The sequence below is a fragment of the Centroberyx gerrardi genome, chromosome 2 (genome assembly GCF_048128805.1).
Source record: "Centroberyx gerrardi isolate f3 chromosome 2, fCenGer3.hap1.cur.20231027, whole genome shotgun sequence".
NCBI classification, from domain to species: Eukaryota; Metazoa; Chordata; class Actinopteri; order Beryciformes; family Berycidae; genus Centroberyx; species Centroberyx gerrardi.
The window spans coordinates 33,860,007-33,879,382 of NC_135998.1; the positions used below are offsets into that span (position 1 = coordinate 33,860,007).

The following is a 19,376-nucleotide window of genomic DNA, read 5'->3' on the forward strand; positions in this document are numbered from 1 at the left end:
AAAGAGATAATCGTAACCTGGGACAGTGGGTCTCAACGTGGGGTGCGGGGACCCCCAGTGATGCTTGGAAAGCTTCCAGGGGATTCCTCAAGCAAAATTAGGAATACTTTAATTTCACTATTATTTAATTCACTAGAAGTCCAAAGCGGACAAAAACGTTTCTTTATAACATTTCAAAATAGTATACTGTGGCCTTTAATGTCCTGATGTTAAACCAACACAGCGGTTCCCAAACCGGGGTCCAGGGACCCTGCAGGTTCCTTGAGTGCCTTAAAGGGGGTCTCAAGCAAAATGTACAGTATGTTTAGTTCAAATTCACTGATACCTTATACAGTAAACGTTAACACACTGGGAGAAAGTATATTTGACTATTCTGATCAGAGGTTTCACTTTCCCTTTATTTCCCTGTTTGCTTCTGCACTGTTTGTCTTGTAAGCCCCCAGCAAACAAACCTCCAACCCACTGTGGTTATCTACAGTGCAGAAAGACCACAAAACCTGGTGGCTTCTGGGTAAAAGAACAAACTTTATCAGTAGAGGTTTGTTGTCTAATGTATCTATCTGGCGGTCCTTGGTCTAAAAGTATAAAACTGCTTATCTGTACAAGTTCTGTCATCGTAGAAATTGAGGAGATGAGTCAGGATGGATGGTTCCCTAATCTCTCTCTCACTCACTCACACACACACACACACACACACACACACACACGCAGTTAGGAGGAGGAACTGGGCGGGTCGGACAGGGAGGTTTGACAAGATTTCTAGAGAGAGAGAGAGAGAGAGAGAGAGAGAGAGAGAGAGAGAGAGAGAGAGAGAGAGAGAAAGAGAGAGAGTGTAGCCGCTGCGTCGTTGATTTATAAAGAAAAGCTTTGCCTTCATGCTGGCTTTAACTCCTTCAACCTCTCTCTTCTAAGTTTTTACTATCAGACAGCAGAAGGCCTATTAATAAGGAAGCACAGAGTTAGTGGAGGCTTATTATTATTTCCTAAACCTCTGTTTATTAAGTCGAGGTCATGTCAAACCGGTGTGACACGGTGTTGGCAGTGTTTCGGCAGATAGAGCCGGTGATTATCCTCCAGCAGCTGGCCAGCGCTCTCTTCGACACCGCCCTGCAGATGGTGGTGAAGGACCGGTGTGCCAACGCCACGGACACCGGCACCGACATCTCCACGGAGGACAGCCGGCAGAAAGCCATGTCGGACTTCTACATGACCTATAACCTCATAACCAAGCTGACGCCGATCCTGCCCGCGCTGCTCCTGGCCAGGTTAGGGGACCGCGGCTGGAGGAAAGTCCCCATCGTCACGCCCCTGATCGGCTACCTGCTCTCCAGACTCACCCTGCTGCTGGTGATCGTCCTCCACGGCCCGCTGCAGGCGATGTGGGCCGGGGCGGCTCTGCACGGACTGGCCGGCGGGTTCTGCTCCTACTGGGCCGGGGTGATGGCGCTGGTGTCGCTCGGCTCCACGGCGAAGGACCGGTCCAAGGTGAGGGGTGTCGGGTCGGTAACGTTAGCTAGTCCAGGTGGTTTCGGGGGGGGAAATGCACTTAATAAATGATAACTATAGCCTGATAACTCACTTGTAGGATCAATGGACGCTTGTGGGTTAAGCGTGATCTCCGCTCATAGACATTTGTTACGTGGCGACTTTTGCTAGGCTGTTTTCAATGTTTGAAATCCCGTGAAATATGTATTTTATTTTATTTTTTTTAAGTTTTACTGTGTGAAAAGCACTAGGAAAAGCGGTAGGAAAACAACCCACAAAAATCTGATTTTGTTATAACCCTGGCGTGAAATGGAGGTGAAGACACAACGCCAGAGAAAACATATTTTTAGGCTAACGTTAACCACATTTTCGCATTGGCTAGGGATTAAACAAATATTATTTCCGCTGAGTTATATTCGGAAAGTTACCAGATAAAAATCTCATCAGCCAGTATAGCAAAATATCTAGCTGAGTTTGAATTATCCATAAAAGTGACCGTTAAATCCCCATTCAACGGTTATTTTAAACTAAGCTGGTTGCTCTCAAACACCTGTAGCTAAGATAGTTGACATGAAAAAAAATGGTAGAAAAGTTTATTTCGACTACTTTGACTGTATTACATCGAGTGAAATAATAAAAATAACATTGGATATCAACGCTGTTTGTTTTCTCCGCATTAACAGGAGATGTAACTGAATTAAACTCAGAGAGGATGCAACCGCCAAGTTTTGGGGGTAGTGTAACGGATTACTATAGGGATGTAATTAGTGAAGAAATAACGTTACTTGCATAAGAAAAAGTAAAAAAAGAAACACTTAAAAAAACTCAACCTCTGTCTTGATTCATAGCTGTTTTCTGTTAAATTAGGAGACTTGACCATGAACACCAAGATTTTTGTTCTTTGTGTGCCACACTTCTCCTAGGAGTATAATCAGAAGTCTTGACATGCATCATCTAAATTTAAGGCCTTTAAAAGTATTAAAATGTATTAAATCCAGTTCTTAGAGGTCTTATTGTTTCACCATGTCATGACAGGTTTCTCTGCACTGCAATATTCAATCAGAAATAGTTTGATTTTGGCAGTTTTGTTCCTTTAAATTAGTCTTAAATTCAATTCAAGGGAGCATTAAAAAGTCTTAAATTTGTCTTTCTGAAACCTGCATATGAACTGTAATAAGATTAGGTCCACTTTTGAGTAATCAGAAATAGACAGGGATGGGACAGTATATCACAATGTAATTTAAAAATTTGACAATATGTATGGTGGGGCAGAAAAATGAATCAGCTATATTTTATTCTGCTGTAGTAATCACTAATGAGACTCTTGACCATCACAGTTTCACAAGCTCTCCACTGAAATTATATTATTGTCACTTTGTAATGACATTTTTAAATTGTTGTTTACATTTTAGCAGCCAATGGCATCGCCAGAAAGATTTGTGTCTCAGAAATAAACAGAATTCTGCACAGCCAGACTTTGTTGTCACTGAGCTTTTATTTACTACATCGTATCGTGGTTGTATTGAATCCTGAACCCCATATCATGTATCGAATATAGTAGAGTATAGTTTGAGTAACCGTGTGGTCTCTCAGGTGATGATGCGGGTGGAGCTCCTGTACGGGACGGCCGGCCTGGTGGGCAGCCTGGTGTCCGGTCACCTGTTCCAGCTGTACAGCAGCATCGGACAGGGAACCGTCCTGGTCAGCGTGAGCACACTGCTGTACCTCGTCTGCCTGGTCTACTCCCTACTTCTGCTGCAGGTGAGTGTGTGTTCTGTATATAGTGCTGTGTGTGTGTGTGTGTGTGTTGGATGTTGGAGTCTGTAATCATATAATCAGTTTTAGAAGGATGCTGTACAAATATCACAGCAAGCTCCTATAGGAATATAAGTAATTCCATAAATAGCATTAAGTGCAATAAGATCATTATAAACTCACTACTGAATACTACAGACACACTAAAGTTACTATAGAAATAATATGGGAATATTATAGTGATACCATAGGAGAAGAAAAATAACATACAGTGTATAAACTCACCACTGACACAGTGTGTGTGTGTGTGTGTGTGTGTGTGTGTGTGTGTGTGGTATCAGTTATTACCTCTCAACATTTACAAAACATTCCTATAATATTCCTATAGGGACTTATAGTGTGTCTATGATACTAAATACTAACTTTATAGTGACCTTATTGTACTTTATGGTATGTTTTTTAATCTCCTGTGGTATTTCTATAATAATTTCTGTGGTATAATTTCAACCCATGTAATCCCAGTGTCCTCCTACATGATTAAAGGTGAAACAGGTACCGGACAAAGAGGAGAGCTGCGGCCTGATGGGTAACGGCACCGGGGACGTCCCCGCTGCTCCTCCCCCCGGCGGGAGTAACAAGGTGAACCTGGCCCTGCTGTTCGCCGGCGGCGTCCTGTACGACGTGGCGGTGGGCGGAGCCATGGAGATACTGGTCACCTTCGAGATGAAAGAACCGCTCAACTGGAATGCCACGCAGGTGACTTGTTGTTCTCTTTGTTTGTTTGTTTGTTTGTGTGTTTGTATGTACGTATGTATGTGCTGATGTACTGATGGGTTGATTTGTATCTGTATTGATGTATGAAAGATAAGATAAGACAAGATAAGATAAAGTAAAGTAAGGTAAGGTAAGATAAAGTAAGATTAGGTAGAATCAAGTAAGGTAAGATATGGTAAGAAAATATAAAGTAAGGTAAGGTAAGATAAAATAAGATATGGTAAGGTAAGATAAAATAAGATATGGTAAAATAAGACAAGATAAGGTAAGGTAAGATAAAGTAAGATAGGGTAAGATAAAATAAGACAAAGTAAGGTAAGATAATGTAAGGTAAGATTAGACATTACACAGAGTATATAGTCACATATATCACGTTAGTGTGTGTGTGTGTGGATGTTTGTTTATTTTGTTCTGGCTGTCAGAATATTTTGGTCTCATTTTCTATCTGTCTCATTTTCTCTCTCTATCTGTCTCATTTTCTCTCTCTTTCTGTCTCATTTTCTCTCTCTTTCTGTCTCATTTTCTCTCTCTCACTTTCTGTTTAATTTTCTCTCTTTCTGTTTAATTTTCTCTCTCTTTCTGTTTAATTTTCTCTGTTTAATTTTCTCTCACTTTCTCTCTGTCTCACTTTCTTACATTACATTATGTCATTTAGCAGAGGCTTTTGTCCAAAGAGACTTTCAAAAAGTACATTTTGTCAACAGTTTCTATTTAATTTTCTCTCTGTCTCACCTTCTTTCTCTCTCTCTCTCTCTCTCTCTCTCTCTCTCTGTCTTGTCTCTCCCTCCGTCTGTCTCAATTTCAGTTCAGTTCACTTCAGTTCATGTATGCTTTACTGGCATGACAGGAAAGAAACATACTGTATGTCTCTCTCTCTCTCTCTCTCTCTCTCTGTCTCCCTCTCCAGGTGGGTTATGGGAACGCGGCGGGCTTCGTGATTTTCCTCACCAGCTTCCTCGGCGTCATGGTGATGTCACGCTGCGTCAGTGATGTCACGCTCATCCTGATCGGCATGCTGTCGTTCGGCTTCGGCATCTACTTCATGGCCTTCGTCACGGCGACCTACATGTTCTACCTGGGTAAGAGCTGGCCGAATTAGACGAGTTCAGAAACATTTTGAGACTTTTTAATGATCATTTTTTTGACTAACAAAGTGTTTTTTTTCAAAGCGGTTGAGCGGTTGTCATTGTTTATTACCGGAGAGTTTTCCCTACCTGTAGCCGCCGGGCCGCGGCGTCTCACGTTTCACTCTCGAAACGGTTAGCCAATCGGAACAGAGGGATCGTTAATATTAATGAGCCTTAAAGACACGGCGACAGAAACAGCCTGTTCTTGGTAAGGCTCAGAGAGATGCTGGAAAATGAACTTGATTGACACCCTGCAGCCAATCAGAATCGAGTATTCACCCAGACCATGTTATAAGGACCTTTAATGTGTGACATAATGGTGCGTTCATGTGCTGGTAGGAAATTCCGCCATCTGAGACTTCAAAGTCTGCTAAACATCATCGCATTCATGTGCTATTTTGTCAGTAAATCAAACCCGAAGAGAAAGAATAAACAAACCTGGACCTCCTGCAGCTTAACAAGCCGATTTGATTAACAGTCTGAAGTCAGTTCTGGCGTTTTGAGGTACGATATTAGCAGAAGAACCAATCATGTTTTGTTCCAGGAAGTGAAAAGTGAGTCACTCAAAACAGTTTCACCCCCTCGGTGCTGCTGCTGTTGACCTTCTGGCAGCTCCAGTCCGGCCCAGCAGGTTTTCTCAAAGAGATCTTAGTACTAAACTTGATCTATTTTTCATCTTGCTGAGAGATGATGCTCAGACAACCGCAGTCTGACCCCATCATGCTTTCATGTTTCAAGATATTTCTTTTGTGTGCGTTCCTGGTCAGTGTGTTGATATTCTGTTGTTTTTTTTAGTTTTTTTTGATGTGGCTCAGTGGGACAACGTCTTACTTTTGTGTTGTGTTTTGTGTTTTTTTTACGTAAACCCTTGGTTGGAAGAATAGCTGTCAGCTCGGTGACAATATATTAAATAAACTTAACAAAATTAAACAGTCAGTTTGAACCAAGCGCAAAGTAACACAGTGACTTTAATCACTGTGTAACTGAAGTTTGCTGTACATGACGTCATCAGGTCACTGCAGAAACCTGCTGATTTTACAATAGTTTTGTTGTTTTTGTTGTTAGTGGTGTAACTGGCAGACAATGTTGTCTCCTGCAATTGAAAAAAGTCCATCCAACTGAAGAAAGTCAACAGTCCGTCCTGTAACTGAAACATCAGGTTCGATCCCCACAGCGACTGAGCGGCTCATTACAGGTCTGGATGTTCACTCAGCTAAATGGAGTGAAATGAACACAGATCAAGCTCGATGTAAAGTGTCACAAATGTGTGAATGAAAAAGACAGTCAGCTTTTCAATTCCTGAGAAGTCTGTGTCAGTTGAGTTTGTGTCAGTTGAGTTTGTGTCAGTTGAGTTTGTGTCAGTTGAGTTTGTGTCAGTTGGCTGTCAGCAGCAGTAAGGATGAGGAAGTGAGACTGGACTCATGTTATCAGTAACAAGGTGTCCTACAACCAAACTCTTATCTCCAGTAACCTGCTGACTGTAACAGCTAGGCCCAGATATAGATCTAGATATAAAAACAATTAATATACAATATAGGAACCAAAATGAGGAACTGTGATTGAAGAGCGGAAATAATCTGATTGGTCGAGTTAATCTTCAACCTAAAGTTAGCCAACTGGCAAACTTGAATGGCAAAGAAGGAACTCTGGTCAAAGTATGAAAAAATAGATGAGGAAATGACTTCTTTTTTTCATTCCTTCATGACCATGGCATCATGATGTTGAAGATCAGCTGCTAGCTAACTAGCTAACCTAGATAGCTATAGGCTAGTTTGGCTAGTTTGAATTTGGAAGGTCAGCTAGGCTAACTAGCTAACCTAGATAACTTAGTATGATAGATTGTATTTTTCAGTTAGCAGCAGAGCGCTAGGCTTCATAATATTAGCTTCCTTCTCTCTTACCTCTTGTCTTTCTCACTGGGCTTCAGTGTAATGTTGCAGGCAGAAGAACTGGTTCTTTGGCTCCGCCCACTGAGGTTTAACGGTCAAACACCCTAAAGAAAGCCTTGTGAAATAATTACGTAGTACCAATAGATTAAATACGTAGTAAGTATGTGTGCAGACTGACACACTGGAGCCTAAATAAGGAACTGAGAGTGAGCTGGCATCATGAGTTTTAGATGAGATGTTTGAGGTAGGCAGGCTCTTATCTTCAGCCTGTAGAGATCACAGACACACGGCACAGATCACTAATATAGAAAGGAATCTAAATAAGGAACTGAGTTAAGATCATGTCCAGCATAAAGTGGTGTGCAGCGTGGGTAAACCCCTGGGCATTATACAGTGTATAAAAGATATTACCAATAGGCCTTGTTGATGTTCACACATATTTAGTCGATAGTCAGAGAAGATAGAGAATAGCAAAACGGATACTTATTCATGTGAAAATGTCATGGATTATTACTTGTGGGAGATGAGAGAGAGAGAGAGAGAGAGAGAGAGAGAGACAGAGAGAGAGAGAATTAATGGCTGTTCATTTCTCCCCAGCTCGCTCCCTCATGCTGTTTGCTCTCATCCCGATGCCCACGATCCGATCTCTGCTCTCACAGCAGGTTCAAGGATCCTCATATGGTGAGTATGCAGCGTGTGTGTGTGTGTGTGTGTGTGTGTGTGTGTGTGTGTGTGTGTGTGTGTGTGTGTCGAAGTGTGTTCAGATGCCATTCATGACAGCAATGACTGTAATCTCTCTGGGTGAGTCCCTTCCCAGACTTGGTTCATTTGTTTCCCAGCATCACAGATAGGAAAAGATAAGATGAAACTTTATTGATCTCTTTGATTCTGAGGGACTGCCACTAAAACCTGACGTTTACCGTTGATGTTTTAGATCCTGAAATATTTTCTCTATCAAATTCCATTGTAGCTGCTGGAAACATGTCAGTGTGGCATCATGTTGTCTAAATCTGACCAGTTATTCGCACAAATAAGAAAAACACACCACCAAACAACTAAATGGACCCAGAAATGTTTTGTTTTAAACAGTGTTAAACTTTTCCTTTAAGTAGGGATCAAAGTCGAGTCTGTGCAAGTATTAGAACGTTGTTAGTCATTTTTTGATTTTCACACTTGATTTGACATCATAAGTCGACATGGCAGACATCATTACAGGCTGAAAAAATTGTAAATAATTCTCTGGATTTGGTTCACCAGCAAAAATCCCAAATTTGGTTTGGATCTGCAGCACAGTAGCATTTCTTTCCTGCTTTTCCCTGAAGCTTCCTCATGTGGCGAAGGTTTAAATTTCTTCTTCAGCTAATATGTATCCTGTGTTATGTTATGTGTGTGTGTGTGTGTGTGTGTGTGTGTGCGCGCGCAATGTTCTGCAACTGTGAGACAGTGGTATGTAATGGAAACCGGAATGTGCGGCTGGTCAGGCTGGTTTATGCCAAGAAGACGCAGTATCATACAGAGCCTGTCCAGCCACATGCTTCCTCTTTCTGACACACACACACACACACACACACACACACACACACACACACGCACACACACACACACACAAGTACACACTGACTTGCTTCATTGATGACTAGAGAGGACTGGAGTTATACATTAGCAGGGTTTTTCCTCTGTGTGTTTGTTTTGGTGTGACAGTCTGTTTGAGGAGTCAGTGCCACGCAAACACACCAGAAACCCCCACCCCCTGATACACATACACTCACACACACACTCACACACACACACACACACACACACACACACACACACTCACACACACACACACGCACACAAGGAAATGAGACAAAGACCTCAAAGAGCCTCTAAAATTGTCACAAAGTGAATTGGGCAACAGAAATCGAACGACAAACTCAACACAAATCAAACCCGGTACGGAGTATGATAAGGAAACAACAAAATAGATGATTAATAATTAAGGGAGATATAATGAATTAAAGCTGCATCAGGCAAATTTGCATGTTGGCGGCCCCAAAAGGCAGCGAGAGGCAACTGACTGAGAAATTAGAACTTCAGTACCCAGAAATCCTGCACAGTGAGGTCAGTGAACGTCTCACAGCAGCTCATGTTCACCAAGCGGCCGGTCTGTGATGCTTTATACCAAAAGAAACCAAAGAGACGAGAGAGGAGAAGATCTAACGTTGGTGAGTCCAGCTTTCTCTGCTGCTGTTTAGGAGACAGTTTGGATTTCACTCTCAAGTCTGGATTCATCTCTTCCTGTGAGGAGGAGAGACCAAACCTGACAGCAGAGGAACATTTGGGAAAATAGGAGTGAATCTACAGGATGAGACTATGTTCTCTGTTGCAGCTCCACTGATTTAGACTGATAAGATTTAGTGTGTGTGTATTCGGAGAGAAGGAGTACAAGTTTTTCTTATTTTACCTATTTTCTTCTTCCTCTCATCCTCACCTCCATCTCTCTTTCTGTTTCTCTCTCTCCTCATCTTTCACCTCTGAACTGTATCACCCTCTCCCTCCCAGGCATCACCCTCATCTCCCTGCAGGTGGCGTTTAAGGTTGCCAGTTTGGCGTACACCCCCGCCTACACCAAGATCTACCAGAGCAGCCTGGACTGGTTCCCAGGCTTCATCTTCACTCTGTCCAGCGTCATCACAGTTCTGGGAACCATACCCATCAGGTACTGCAGCTTTATTAGTTTACACACCGGGGTTAGATCAATATATCAATTATATATTAAATATCAGATATCAGCCAGTCATGTCGTCCACCTCTGATCTGATGGAGGCTTCTGTCTGATCTCAGATACAGAAAAACAGTCTGAAAAACCTGACATTTTATTTATTTATAGAATTGTTCATTTATGTTTTGTATAAATTCATTCCTCATTTAAAAGCAGTAATGTTCCTCTACCAGTGAACAGGTGTGTGGTGTCTCTCTGCCTTAAAGAGCTGCTGACACTAACAGAATCTCATCAGTCTGGTTTCAGTGGAGAGTTTTAGTGTCCCATGATGCTCTGAATGCTGTTTCAGAGGCTTTTACACCCTGATGAGAGTGATATAAAACAAAATCCTGGGGGAAGCACTGAATCTTTTGTCATTTTTTTGGCATTAAATTTGCTCAAATATAGTCAGACATTAAATATCAGCACAAAATATCAGTTACTGGCAGCTTCAATCCAAATCTAATCAAAGCGGGCGTGTTTCAACTCCATTACTGTAAAAACATAACCGACTCTTAAGGATTCTGTTTGTTAAAAATGCCCCATAAATAAACTTGACTTAATACACACACACACACACACACACGTCACGTTTGTGTAATGCTCTTCTTTTGTCATTTACTCATGATCGTACTCTGTCATAGCCAAGTAAAGCCTTTCATTTGAGTGTACACACACAGCTCTCCACACACACACCTACACACACACACACACACACACACCCTTTCTCTGCCTTTTTAACAATACTGTCTCGTTCCTGTCTCCAGTATGGTCGGCTGCAGATTGATTCAGCGCCGACGCTACGAGAGAATCCAGGGAGACTGACGGGCATCAGACCACCGCCGCCCCCCCGCCCCGTCCCACCCCGCCCCGCCCCGCCCCCAGGCTCGCACCTCCGACATCATCACCGGCAGTGAATGAGCGTCGGTACGAGACGGACAGGAACTGAGATGTGAAATGAGGAAAGTGTGAACGGCGGTTCAATTTCACTTCCTGTAATCAGAAAAGATACAGACATTACAGAGAAGAAGAAGAAGAAGAAGTTGTTCCTTGGCTTCAACTCTGCGGTACAAAGCAACACTAACGTTCTCAAGAAAAACAGACAACATCCCACATCTAACATCCCATGTGTTTAGATGAGAAGTATTCGCTGACGGATTACATGGATTGACGGACTGCAGCGCGGGAAAATATGGCAACACAGTCCGGACTTCATCACTGCTTCAGAAGGTTTGGGAACACGACCACAACAACACGACCCAGCTGGTTTCAACACACACATGTACATGAATTTGACAGATGCCAAATGTCCCGTATGAACACTGATTCTGAAGACGTGATCGGCTGCGGACGGTCACCCAAAACGTCCCGCTGCAGACGACTTTTACATTTTTTTACGTGACGACAGACGAGCAAACGTTTGGTTGCAGAAATTGTTTGTTCAGTTGCTGTGTGAGCGGACGTCATGTGACCAAACTCACCGCCGTAAGTTTCCCAGCCGGTCGCTGATTGGCCGGCTGAACACACAACAAGTCTGTTATGACAACAGAGGCTTCATGGCATTCAGCAGCTTGCCCTCCCATTCTGACTTTTGGTTTTAAAGATGTATTTCCCATTTGGTTTAACATGGTCGGTCTTCAGTAGGGATGCACCGATGCCACTTTTTCAATGCCGATACCGATTACGAGTATGAAAGTTTAAGTATCGGCCGATACTGAGTACCGATCCGATCCGTTACTTTTACTGAACAGTGCAGGCTTACTTCCTTAGTTTGGGGTCAAAGGACAAAATTATTGAGATAAAATCCTTGTTTTTCCCTCTGTTTGAGAAATACAGGCTTCTATGTGCCATAAATGCATAAAATCAAGACAGTTTGCTTTTATTTCTTACATGTTACTCATGGCTTTTCGGTATCAGATTTTAGTCTTGGGTAAAATCTCCGATACCGATATTCCATTTTAGCCCGGTATCCCTAAGGCATCCCTAGTCTTCAGCAGCCTCACCTTCATATAAATACTCAATACTCAATACTCAATTCAAACTTTATTGTCCCACTAAGGGAAATTAGGTTTGCAGCTACTGTAAACCGAGCGGTCCACGACCACATCAGTCAAAAAAACAAAACAACAACAATAACAAACAGTAGAGAACAAGATGGTGTCAGAAGCGCTCCTCGCAGGCTGCTGAGAGCGATGTGTGTTAAAGTGAAATATCCCTTTAAGCTTCAGGAAAATGAGTGAGCGCCAAACTCTCAGGACGTGTCTTTTGCTCCGTGTTTATTTTCAAACTGAAACTTCAATTACATAATGAGATGCGTTTGTTCTTTGACATCTTGCTTCTGCTTATGAATCATCTGAAGACCTGTGCTGACAAAATATCTTTGTTTTTGAGGATGTAATCATCTGTATTTCTGACATACTGACTGATGAACTCCAGTTAGTCAAGTTTTATCAAAATAGATACATGGCATTTTGGAATGAAACCTTTCATATCGTTGTTGTCAAGAGAAAAACTCACATTTTTTTTGTTGATTTTCATGTTTTAACTTTGGGATTACATGGTTCTTCTATGGTTTGAGGAAATGTTCCTTTCTCTCGGGCTGATGAAACCCTTTGAAACGCGCTGGATAAAGTCAGTGATGCATGGTACTGCAGCTAAGATCAAGGCTGTTTGTCTCAGTTGCTGCAATGTTTACATTTTGGAGACTGAAGGTTTTGACCCAACATGACGAGTGACAGCTTCCCTCCTGTCCCGCAGGTCGGGACAGTCAGAGGAAGTGTGGGAAATCTATTTGATCATTTCCAGGTCTGGAAAAATTCAGGACTTTCACAAAAAATGTCTGGGAAATTATGGGAAGATATTGTTCAATTTCGATAATACACACGACTACACATTTTATATAAACCCCATTGTCATTTCCCATATTTGTTTTTATTAAGGATAATTATATTGTCTGTACATGATGCACTGACCAAAATCTTGAGAAATTAAGGTCTGGAAAAAATATAGAATTTAAAAATGGAAAATGTGTTACTATAAAGTTACAGATATGCAATAATTGAATAATGTGTCTAATAATTATTCAGTCCAGACAAAAAGTAGACAAAAGGTCACAGGTTTGATCCGTGTGTGTGTTTGTGTGTGTGTGTGTGTGTGTGTGTGTGTGTGCTGGCAGCTCAGCATGTCCTGTAATGCCCTTGTACGTGTATTGTAATATATTATTGTACTTTTTATTACATTTTTTCATTTTTTTTACTTTCTTCACAAGGCACAAGTGTTGCTGTCAGTGTGTTTCTACATGTAAATAAAGTTTATTCAAACTGAAACCACAGCCAGTTCCTGCTGGTGCTAGAGCTCCATGTGGGGAAAATGGAAAAACTTTTTTATGCCTGGAAGTTGTCAGAAAGTATCGAGGAGCTTCAATATGCTGCACTTTCACAATGAGAAGTTTTCTACTTGTTTATAAACATTTGTACTGAGGAAATAATAATAATAGAATAAACTTTTCAAAACTAAAGTTATAAAGTGCTTCACAACAAGAAACAAGTGCAAGGAATAAATCATGTAGTGCAAAAATAAAACTGAAGATACTGTAGAAATAAACAGATCAAAAGACAAATTATGACAATAAATAAATCAAAATATAGAAAATTTAAAATTCAATAATGAATGAGGCAACTAAAATCAGACCAGGATTAAACTGTAAATTGTTGTTTGTGGTCCGATTCCATTTAGTACAAATATTAAATAATAACAAGAAAAACATACTACATAAAAATAAGCTTCAGTATTGCATTATGAAAACCACTTTCCTTCAGCAAAGAATGGTATTAAGAAATGTGTTTTTTTAGAATCTATTGAATTGATGTTATATTGAATGAAGTATTTAAATATTGTATATAAATATTGTGCTCTTACAAAACATTTCTATTTCTAAAACAATAAAATAAGTTCAACGTGTTGCTGCAGTGTGTAACAGAAGACAAAAAACAAAAAATAGATCAAATGCATTCTTTGTTTTTATTGGTCCAATATATCCAAAAATCATTTGAGGTAAAGATAATTGCATCAAAACGACATCAATATACAGGCTTATTTATAATTACAACATGATGTTATTATCTTAACATCCAAATGTACATCAGGACTCCGAACGTAAACAATACACACTGGGAGGGACAGAAAAAAAATAAAAATAAAAGACTGAAGCTGGACACTGTCATGATGTCTGGGTTTAACATTTTGTAGCACAGATCTGAGTGTTTTTAATAATAGAAACACATGAAATCTGTTTTTTTCTCCCGTGCTACAAAGTGTTCCTCAGACTGTCTGTTGGTGTGTGAGTCTGTCCTGGGACGACAGGAGGAACAGGGGGACATTTGGCTTAGAAACATCTGAATTGGACATTAGAAAATAATAATAATCATTTTATAATGTCCCCCGCCCTCTGACTCTCCCTCCTGATAGGCTCGTACAGTGGCTGCCATGGTAACGTCCCTCTGTAAAGAATTTATCCTGAATTTCTACTCGTTGATGCATTGTGTGTCTCAACTCAGTTACCTACGGCAGCCCAGAGAGGACATTCAGAAACTAATTATTCTCTTTTGTTATATTGAGATAACGACTTAATTACCTCGTTATCACAACAACACGAAACGACTTAATTATCTTATTATCTTGACAAAATAAGTCGTTCTCTTGACATAACGACTTAATTATCTTATCTTGACAAAATAAAAGTCGTTCTCTCGACATAACGACTTTATCTTATTATCTTGACAAAATAAGTCGTTCTCTCGTCATAACGACTTAATTATTGTTATATTGACAAAACAAAAGTCGTTCACTCGTCATAACGACTTTATTATCTTAACAAAATAAAAGTTGTTCTCTTGTCATAACGACTTAATTATGTTATCTTGACAAAATAAAAGGTTTAAGTCATTATGACGAGAAAACAACTTTTGTTGTGAAAACGGCAATAATCTCGTTATCTCGTCATAACAAAAGAGTTTGTGTATGTCCTCTACGGACTGCCGTAGTTACCGGACCATTTCTTGTCATTTCTGGCAACTAAAACAGAACTTGTTTTTTTTTTTCGTTTTTTCCCCCCGAACATTTCCCCTGGGGGCGGAGCATAGTGCAACAATAACTCAGCAGGCACGCAGGATAAAGTGGGGCTTCTGCAGCGGCTACAAGTGAAGAGTAAATCCATCAAACAACTACAGCTGAGAGGTTTCAAGTGAAATTTACTGAAACCAGCAGATTATCTGCCCGTGCAGTGAGAGAATTTGACTAAAAATATGATGAAATAAGCTGATAGGTCTGGAAACAAGATAAAATCACTTGACTATGTTCTTTCATTCTATCAGTCTAGTTCTCTCCATGTTAATATCCTTTTCACATTGTTAGTGTTACAGTCATAAATTCTCCATTCCCTCCCATCTCCGCTGCTGTGTGTGTTTCCCTTCAGATGCTGATGGGAATCATAACACCGAAACTCTCTCTCACACACACACACACACACACGCACACACACACACACACACACACACACTCGCCAAAACCACCGGTCACCACAACCTGCTTCTGACTGATAGAAAAATAGACTCAGCTGTTAGACATAATTCAGCTGCATGTCGGGATATTATTTATATTGCCATTAAGGCAAAGAAATTTCAATCAGCAAGTCTGGATCCTCCAGACTTGTGCGTGCTCGGGTCTCTTCATCGTGTCGGATCAATAACTTCATTTACACACCGGGAGATCGCAGGACTGCCGACGGATGCACAAATACACTTTTACTGTAAAAATAAAAACATCAGATGCCAAGAACAGATCTGATCCAGAACTGAGAACAAAACCCAGACTTCAACAGTTTGGGGTCACGAGCCAAAAGTGATCGAAATCCATTTGGAAGATTTATCGTCATTTTAAGTGAAAAAAACTGACAATAAAGAAGCTTTGTTTTTGATTTCTGACACATGTGACTATTGGTGTTGGATTTTAATATTAGGGATATTCTGCCATGCCAATACTGTAGAGCTGGGCGATGCGGTTGAAATCAATATCGCAATATCCGATATCGACATATATATATCGAGATATGGCTCAAATTGATGTTGATCCCATTGAACCGAATGTTAATGTTAGGAGTGATGTCAAACAAAACTGAAATTTTCAAATAATATTCTTACCATACCTCGTTTTGTCAGAGTTTTTAAATATAATGTGCTTGTTATCATCAGTTCAGACAGCAGAATTGTGTGTCATGATTTCCCAAAATCCCCGTATGATTCCACTGAAACACGATAATATTGAATCATCGCTCTGCCCTGCAACGCTCTATTTCAGCCTCATGGTGCCTCAGTATCCCAACACATAAATGTGTATCGGTGCATCTGCAGATCAGTCCGCTGTAGCTGCCGAACACCGAACCACAGCTACTCAGAACGCTTCCAAACATCTAAAAAAAAAAAAATACAACTTTCACCTTCTGAGAGTGAGCTGACACAGCAGCTGCTTCATTCTGTTCCTTTAAAGCTGAAGGAAAATTAAAAAAAAAATCAAGGACAGTTTAAAGGAAAACAAAAATTGAGGAAGTACTACTATAGACGATTCGAAAGCAGCCTTGTCTTTTCTCTTTTTGCGCACACACACACATTCGGTTCCAGAGGGAAAAACTCAGTCATGTGACGTAAACTTCACAAAAAACTGAACTCCATCCAGAGACGATCGACGCACCGATCTGGATGGAAGTGCTGCACTGAAAAACCCATCTGGAGTCACAGTCACTCTACTAGAATAAAGTAAATAAAGTAGAGTAAAGGCCGTGAAAACAAGCGGTATTTGTCACTGACCCCAAATCAGCACCTTATTTCTGCTATGATTCGTCAACAAGTCTAAATTTCAGTAGAAAGAACGCACGCTTTTATATATTTCCACTTTCAAGTCGCGCACTCTTCTCTTTTCTTTTATTTTCCTGCTTTATTTATCCCACCGAACACGCCGAAAACATTTGATGGGATAAATAACGCACGGAAATAATAGAAAAGAGAAGAGAAGAGAGGAGCGTGTGACTTGAATTTCCCTTATAAGATCTGTCAGTAAGGCCGTATTTACACTGGTATGAACGATTTGTAACGCTGCGACACAGATAACGCGAGAAGAAGAAAAACAAAAAAAAAAACTTTCCTGGCAGGACGTCACATGACTGAGTCTGTCCCGGTCGTCATTGGTCAGGTTTTAGCTACTTAACGCTGAGTTATAATGATGAAGGCTGAAAAAACAAAAACATCAACAACAGTGAATTATCTGAATTATCCAGTAGGGATGTTTGAACTCTGACTTCTGGTTGGCTAATAAATGTGTTTTCTGAATCTCCTTCATTATTCAAAACTCCAATGTTTTCTTCAGAATAGTTTCATATGATTTACAGCATCCATTCAAAATATTCTATGTATTCCTACCAGCTGCAGTAACCCTTGTTTACCACTAGATATTGTTGTTTCACTTGTTTTATTCTGTCTTAAAGGAAAAATCCACCCTACATACACTTTAACACTGTTAAAAAAACAGCTATTAGTGATGTATCTTGCATTTCTAGGTCCATTTTGTTGTTTGGTGATGTATTTTTAGACGACATGACATCACATTGAGCCGTTTACAGCGCAGCTACAGCGGAGTTTGATATGAGAAAATGTTTCAGGATGTAAAACATCAGCGGTAAACGTCAGGTTTTGGTGTCAGTCCCTCAGAATCAAAGAGCGAGGGCTTCTTTCTAGAGCCGCCATTTTGCACCGAGAGACGTTCAACAATCATACAGGGAGAAATCCATCGTGGAAGAGGAGAGAGACCAGTTTCTCCACCCACAGGAGCAGGAGAGAGACCAGAATGCATTGCAGCAGAGAGACAGGTTGGGGTTTGAGGAAGGGACGAATCTCACTTTTTCTGGCCTGGAAAAACTCTTGTTCTCTTGCTCCACCTACACTATACAGCACAGAGAACCTCCTTGGGTTGTCGAAAGGCATTCTGGGAAATCAACACTTCATCGCTAAATAACTCCTGGAACGCTCTGAACATCTCAGACTGATATCTAACTGTGTAAAAGGATCTGAGGACGGATTTTTCCTTTAAAGAAAAGCTCTGATGGAAACGTTTTGAGGCAGCAGACAGGAGCAACATTCGCTTCAGTCCGGGACGAGGAACTGGGACAAAAAAACAAAAGTAGGCAGCAGTAGAGAAAAAGCATAAACGCTAAAACGCTGTTGGTCATAAGTTGTGAAGTAACTGTCCATCTAAACCGTCTTAGAAACCGTTCCAGCAGTCAGTCACATGGTAACACTCCCGGGTCAGAGGTTTCAACTGCAAAAGATTTCCATATTTTTAAGTCATTTAGTCTTAAAATTTTGTTTTCTTCATTTTTTAAAGTGAAAAAATCTGCCAACAGGGCGAGAGGATTTCACTTGTTTCCAACGTTGTTTCAATTTTCACTTCAAATAAGTAAAACTGTCTTGAAATCGAGGGCGGATCACTCCGCCAGAGTCAAACAAGCTCCTGAAACAAGTTCATTTGCTTTGCAAACAAGAGACATTTTTAACATTCTCTCATCCCACTGGCAGTTCCCACTGAACAAGGTTGGGAAAAAAAGAAAACAAGCTTTTAAGACTCAATACTAGAGTATTTATTGGAGTGCTTCTTGCAGTGTGTGGCTCTGACATGTGAACTTGCACAGGAATTTTGTAGTGAATCATCTCCTGTTGGCTCATCCACTTCCCAGGTGTTTACATGACACATCGCAGCTTTCCCAGAAGCCTCTAGGCTCTTTGTTCCACTGTAAGCCTGCAGCAGCAGCAGCAGCAGCAGCAGGTTTAGGAAATTGCCCGAATCTAATTTAGATGAACGCTTTACTTTACTTGACAGCTCTGCAGAAACTCTGTTGGTCATTTCCTTTTGGGAAAGCCAGACCAGAGACTCTTGCACTTCTGTTCTACTCAGTTAAAGGTGAAATCCCTCCTGCATGTATAAATGGCCACAGTCAAACTTTAGGGGATGAAATTAAAGAAAAAGGGTAATAAACTGTACAGCAACCATTAGAATCTGAAAGATGAAAAACTATGAAGTGATCTGCCACCAGGTGGTGCTGCTCTGCAGTTTACTTACTGCTTTGCTGCACACTCTCTCAAAACATAAATATAATATACTGTATATATGGACAAATCTGCTCTAGTCATCTGTGCTGCTTTTGCAGTAAAATCAGAAAAGGATTTCTACTCATCAGCTCCCTGATGAAGCTCCACACTCAACTCAGACACTCCCGCCTGTCTGTGTCGTCATCGTCAAGCGAAACTCTTTTCCACAGGGAAATTCAAAATGTATTATGAAGCCCAGAAATCCTGCAGTTTCCCTCTGAGGAAGAACTAACTGAGGTTTCGTTTTGAGGTCTTCTGCCTTCTCTCTATCGAGGTTTACTTCCCACTTAAGTAATCGCTCGTGTTGTGAAGCTCACACAACTAAACCGTGTGATGAAACCGTCTCTAGAGAAGAGAGCGGTCCATCTGCCTGCTGCTCCTGGATCTGTTTCCTTTCCAGGCGACACTAAAA

General features: G+C 40.9%; 1 protein-coding gene across 1 annotated transcript; it reads left to right on the forward strand.

Moving 5' to 3' along the window:
• Positions 1 to 949: 949 nt before the first annotated feature.
• slc46a2 (solute carrier family 46 member 2) lies at positions 950 to 10,656 on the forward strand. The gene is made up of 7 exons (XM_071906438.2): positions 950 to 1,485; positions 3,079 to 3,246; positions 3,784 to 3,996; positions 4,922 to 5,093; positions 7,628 to 7,711; positions 9,575 to 9,731; positions 10,541 to 10,656. The coding sequence occupies exons 1-7, from the start codon at positions 1,012 to 1,014 to the stop codon at positions 10,596 to 10,598; spliced, it is 1,326 nt and encodes a 441-aa protein (XP_071762539.1). The 5' UTR covers positions 950 to 1,011; the 3' UTR covers positions 10,599 to 10,656.
• The last annotated feature ends 8,720 nt before the right edge of the window (positions 10,657 to 19,376 follow it).